The sequence below is a fragment of the Cynara cardunculus genome (assembly GCF_001531365.2).
Source record: "Cynara cardunculus var. scolymus isolate 2C chromosome LG 3, CcrdV1, whole genome shotgun sequence".
Classification (NCBI taxonomy): domain Eukaryota; kingdom Viridiplantae; phylum Streptophyta; class Magnoliopsida; order Asterales; family Asteraceae; genus Cynara; species Cynara cardunculus.
In genome coordinates this window covers 31,005,979-31,012,344 of record NC_037530.1, presented here as the reverse complement: position 1 = coordinate 31,012,344, position 6,366 = coordinate 31,005,979, and the positions used below count along the sequence as shown (strand labels likewise).

At 40.2% G+C, this 6,366-nt stretch overlaps 1 protein-coding gene across 1 annotated transcript; it reads left to right on the top strand.

Annotated features, from left to right (window-relative positions):
• The first annotated feature begins 3,147 nt into the window (after positions 1 to 3,147).
• Positions 3,148 to 4,905, top strand: LOC112509147. The gene is made up of 3 exons (XM_025114005.1): positions 3,148 to 4,277; positions 4,398 to 4,477; positions 4,589 to 4,905. Exons 1-3 carry the CDS (start codon positions 3,148 to 3,150, stop codon positions 4,903 to 4,905), a joined length of 1,527 nt encoding a protein of 508 aa, XP_024969773.1.
• Positions 4,906 to 6,366: the final 1,461 nt, after the last annotated feature.

Here is a 6,366-nt window from a genome sequence, read left to right as displayed (position 1 = left end):
TAATAATAATAATAATAATAATAATAATAATAATAATAATAATAATAATAATAATAATAATAATAATAATATGAAAATTTTATTTTATGAAACGGCATTCAAATTTAAAAAAAAAACGGGGGGAATTTTTTTTAATGAATTAAATAAATTCTTAATTTAGGAGAAGAAATTGTGTGTAAAATTTTTGGAAAGATAGTAAATTCTTTTGATATTTTCTATAAATATAAAGAACTTCCTTTTTTTTTTAAATGGAGAGGGTGTATAAATATGTGTATATAGTAGCCATTCTAAAGCTTGAAGAAAAGAAAAAAAAAAGACGGAAATTCGGGGAAGAACGAGACTGCGAATCGAGGGTGAGAATTTGGTTTCATAAGCGTTCAAGCATCGATAAGGTTATTAGTCAGGGAGATCATTCGATAACTTACATAGTCAGGTGAGTCTTCATGAGACTTTAACTGGGATGCATACTTATGTACAAATTATTTGAGCATTACGATATTTTATGTATATGTTTATGTTTTTTTTACATGTATATGAATTATTATTGTGGGTTGCATGCTATATGTTTACGTGTTTTTTTTAAACATTAATTAACATGTTATAAACGGGTTAATATTTTTGTCGGGTATGGGAAGTGGTCAAAAGTCATAGGAATGGCACATCCTAGGGATGGGTGACCGGACAAGGGATAGCCGTGTAACCTGGGGAAGTGCGGATGACGCTAAGACCCTAACCCGACGGGAAATTAAGAGATCTCATTATTATTTCAAAAGAGTTTGAAACAAATGTGCATATTATTTTATTTGGGGTATTGTTTAATTTATGCATGATGTGAAATGTATGATTGTGCATGAAAACCATGAACTCACCGAGCTTTATAAAGCTGACTATTAGTATGCATCTCAGGAGCTGAGTATTCAAGAACGGAAAAGGGCAAAGGTTCTGCGTAGGAAATAGAATTTTTATTTGAGTTATGAATTATAAAATTTATATTAGTTTAATTGAATTTATGTGTAATGTAACCCGATATGGGATGGGTTAGTTTGGAGATATTTATTTACGATTAAATTATTGTAAGACTTCCGTTGCGATAAGGCTTTATTAGATATATATATATATATATATATATATATATATATATATATATGTTTATAGCCTAAGCTTAAACTTGTGAGGTTTAGTATCACTATACACGTTACAATTAAGTTTGATTTTTTAATGTGTGACTTAGTGTTTTCCTTGTGGTTTTGTAGGAAGATGGTGCACACTATTCACACTAGGGCTATTAACCRTGGGAGAGGACGTGGGCGCAGAACTGTAGGACGGAGGGTACCATTCGGGCTAGGCCCGCATTGTGAAAGCATTGATAGTCGTCACACCAATGTGACTCCTAGTTGGAACCGCATACCCAGGGGTGACAGTCCAACATCCCTAAGGAGTAACCCAACTCAGGTTTCGTTTCAAGGGACACCTGTGATAACGCAGCCCGCCACGTTCCCCAATTTGGAAGAAAGGATATAATTCCTGCAAAGAGAGAAAGCTGAGTTGTGGAATAAGTTGGCCTACCTCGAATGGGACAATGATAGGTCTAGGGGAATGCTCGACAACCTACAACGAGCTCAAATAAGGCTGATAACAGAGAGGGATAACCTACGAGGAGAGAGAGATCTTTTGAAACTAAAGTTGGCTCAAGAACGGAGAATTGTCGCCTGGTCATGGCGCACTCGGGTAAGGGATAGGACCAGCTTTTGCAAGATGGTAACTATGGAGTATGTCGGGATCGAGAAAGGATATTTTGCTGCATGGGTCAAAAATTTCAAAATGGGTCCAAAGGCAAACCCATTATGGAAATTCAAACCATCGTTGACCTATGCACAGTGGATTAGAGATCCCTACCTTCCCGAGATGCCTTAGGGATATGGATAGCCATAAAGTGAGAATTTTTTTTAGTATTTGAATTAATGTTTAGCTTGGGATGTTTTTGCTAGTTAATACTTTGATGACGATTTAGTAATCCCGAATTTTGATAGCTATAGTAGACTTATATATTGATTGTCTCTCTTTTTGAATCCGTAATATGAATAATAAATTATGGCTTTATGGTTTGAAATGGTCGTAGTTGTTTCTTTCTTTTTCTTTTCTCAGTGGTTGCATGTATTTAGTAATTAGATTTTAATATCACGCTACTATATTCAGTATGGTATCACGTGGATCAACAAGAAATGCCACTATCGGGAGGGAGTTGGAAATCAACCACCACCAACAAGAAGAGGCCGCGGTCGCGGTCGAGGTCGAGGTCGTGGCCATGGTCATGGTAACACGCAAGCTCAAGTGAAACTTTTTTTGTGGATGCAAGCTCGGCCACCCGTAGGGTACAAGAGAAAAATCAAGGAATTGGAAGAGGAGAAAACGACGTTACCGATGAGGCACTAACTGAAAGGATGACACGAGTCCTCCAAAATACCCTTCCAAGCATGCTAAAAGCCATATTAGGTGATAGATTCAAAGGCCCCAAAGAGGAAGAGGAAGCAAGCACCCAGAAAAGGAAGACAATGATTAACTCCCAACCCACTGAAAAAACGGAGTCGTCCGTCCAAGGAAAAGATGAGCCACCAGTGCAACTGAGGGTGTAATCCCAAACCAAGGAAAAGGGTTGCAGTTACAAGACTTTTAGTAGCACCCGTCCGAAGGAATTCAGAGGTATTGAGGGCCCGGTAGCCCTAATGAACTGGATGACTAAAATACAAAGTTGTTTTAAGATTTGTAAGTGTTCAGAAGAACAAAAAGTGACTTACGCTGCTACTACATTTGGAGATTCAACACTTCATTGGTGGGAGACTGAATGCGCCATTCGAGGGGATGAAAACATCGCCACCCTGACCTGGGAGGAAATGAAGAAGATGTTGATGGATAAATATTGTACACAGACAGAGGTGAAGAAGTTAGAGTCAGAGTTCCTGAGGTTGGAGCAAGGATCTTTGTCCGGTTCAAGAGTACGTGAACAAATTTCTAGAAAAGGCTAGGTTTGCTAGTTATCAGGTGGCAACTGAGCAAAGAAATATAGATCGATTTAAAGATGGCCTAAGGATAGAGATAAAGCAGTACGTGGATATGGTTAAACCAACCACGTTTGTTCAAGCTGTGGAAATGGCGACTGTTGCGGAGGAAAATAACATCAAGGCAACTAGGGAGAGAAGGGAGGTCAAAAGGAAATGGGAAGCATCAAGTAAATTGACAAAGAAATCCAAGGGGGAGATGACAGATACGAAGGCACRAAATGGAGAGTTCACAATTCCTCAGTGCACYAAATGCAATCGAAGACATAGGGGTGAATGTTGGGCAGCAAAAGTGACATGTTTTCGATGCGGAAAACCCGGGCACACATCAAGGGAGTGTACTGAAAGCAAACTTTGCTATGATTGTGGGGCATCAGGTCATATACGGTCTGAATGTCCTAAAAACCAAAAGGGGACCATAAGCAATGTTAGAGTTTCAAGTAACGGGTCAGGAAGAGGGGCAGAGAAGAGGAAGGAACTACCTAAGGGACCAGGACGAGCATACAACATGACTTTSGAGGAGGCTAGGGAGTCTCCTGACGTCGTATCGGGTATGTTTCTTGTAAACAATGTTTATGCTCATGTACGGTTTGATTTGGGTGCAAATGGTAGTTTCATGTCTTCTACTTTCCGCCACTATTTGAATAAGGATGCTAGTAGACTAGGGAAGAGCTATACTGTAGAAACCGCTGACGGCAGTCAAGTTAAAATAGATGAAATAGTTTATGGGTGCACGATCTGTATAGATGGTAGAGAATTGCCTGTTAGGTTAATGCCTATGTGTTTAGGAGGTTTTGATGTGGTTCTAGGAATGGATTGGTTATCCGAAAACCAAGCACAAATAGTGTGCCACCAAAAGATGATCAAAATTCAAACCCCCGAAGGGCAAACAATTCATGTGTATGGCGATCGTAGAAAGTGTGGTACGGGGATCATCACAACACTAAAAGCGAGAAAGTGCCTTCAAAAAGGGTGCACTGCTTATCTAGCGTATACGGTCGATGCTAAGTTAGAAAAAGGAACGGTACAAGAGGTACCAGTGGTAAACGAGTATCCAGAAGTTTTCCCGGATGAACTGCCAGGACTACCACCAGAACGTCAAGTTGAGTTTCGTATTGACTTAGTGCCAGGTGTGGCTCCTGTTGCAYGAGCACCTTATCGGTTAGCCCCAACAGAGATGCAAGAGTTGATGAAACAACTTCAGGAGTTGTTAGACAAAGGGTTTATCAGACCAAGTTCATCTCCATGGGGAGCACCAATCCTATTTGTAAAGAAGAAAGATGGCTCAATGCGAATGTGCATTGATTATCGTGAGCTTAACAAGCTCACGATCAAAAATAGATGCCCGTTGCCAAGGATTGATGACTTATTTGATCAGTTACAAGGAGCTAGCCACTTCTCGAAGATTGATTTAAGATCAGGTTACCACTAGTTGAAAGTCCGAGAAGAAGATGTGCCAAAAACTGCTTTTAGAACTCGATACGGTCATTACGAGTTTATAGTAATGCCCTTTGGACTGACAAATGCTCCAGCAACATTCATGGACCTGATGAATAGAGTATGTAGGCCGTATCTGGATAAGTTTGTCATCGTGTTCATAGACGACATTCTTATTTATTCGAAAAGCGAAAAAGAACATGAGAAACATTTAAGAACTATTCTGGAACTACTGATGAGAGAGAAGTTGTACGCCAAATTCTCGAAATRTGAATTCTGGTTACGAGAAGTGCAATTTCTCGGTCATGTGGTCAACTCGGAAGGATTTAAAGTGGATCCGTCAAAGATAGAGGCCGTCATGGATTGGGAGTCGCCAAAATCTGCATCCGAAATCCGAAATTTCTGGGTCTAGCAGGCTATTACCGAAGGTTTATCAAGGACTTCTCCAAAATAGCAATGCCTATGACCAATTTGACAAAGAAGTCAATTAAGTTTGATTGAGGAGAAAAACAAGAAGAGGCTTTCGGAATCCTCAAGACCAAGTTGAGTAGCGCGCCAGTCCTTGCCTTACCGGAAGGAACAGAAGACTTTGTTGTTTATAGTGACGCCTTTAAGATGGGTCTGGGTTGTGTACTAATGCAACGAGGCAAGGTTATTGCTTATGCATCACGACAATTATAGGAGCACGAGACGAAGTATCCAACCCATGATATGGAGTTAGCTGCAGTAGTATACGCGCTGAAGATTTGGCGACACTACTTGTATGGTACAAAATGCATAATATATTCATATCATAAGAGCCTGAAGTATCTTTTTGATCAAAAGGAACTAAATATGAGGCAAAGAAGATGGATGGAACTCCTCAAGGATTACGATTGTGAAATTCATTATCATCCCGACAAGGCAAACGTAGTGGCCGACGTTTTAAGTAGGAAAGAAAGAGTCGAGCCTATTCGAGTGCGGGCCATGTGGATGAGCGTGAAAGTAGATATGGTAGATCAAATCCGAGATGCTCAAAAGGAAGCCTTGATTGAAGCAAACATTAAGAAGGAGAGAATAGTTGGGCAAATTAAGTCACTGACCGTCGGGTCAGATGGAATACACAGATTTGGGAATCGGGTGTGGATTCCTAACTTAGGTGATTTGAGAAGTAAGGTACTAGATGAGGCACATAAGTCTAAGTACACTATGCACCCGGGTAGCGATAAAATGTACAAGAATTTGAAGGAGAGCTACTGGTGGCCGGGTATGAAGAAGTCAGTAGCTGGGTATGTGGAGAAGTGTTTGACTTGCCTACAAGTGAAGATAGAACATCAGAAACCATCAGAAATGTTACAGCAAATGGAAATACCAGTGTGGAAGTGGGATATGATAACAATGGAYTTTGTTACCAAGCTACCAAAGACGATGAAAGGACATGATGCAATCTGGGTGATTGTTGACCGATTGACGAAGTCCGCTCACTTCCTACCAATCAGTGAAAAATATACATTAGAGAAGTTAGCTCAATTATATGTCAACGAGATTGTGTCAAGGCATGGTGTGCCGATATCAATTGTCTCAGACAGGGATGCTCGATTAACATCGAGATTTTGGTCAAGCTTCCAACAAGAGATGGGGACTCGATTGAATTTAAGCACTACCTACCACCCACAAACCGATGGTCAAAGTGAAAGGACGATACAAACACTTGAAGATATGCTAAGGGCATGCAATATCGATTTTGGGGGTAGTTGGGACAACCACTTACCATTAATAGAGTTCGCATACAACAATAGTTATCATTCGAGCATTAAGGCAACACCTTTCGAAGCCCTATACGGTCGAAAGTGCAGAACACCTATGTGTTGGCGGATATCGAAGAAAGGCAGTT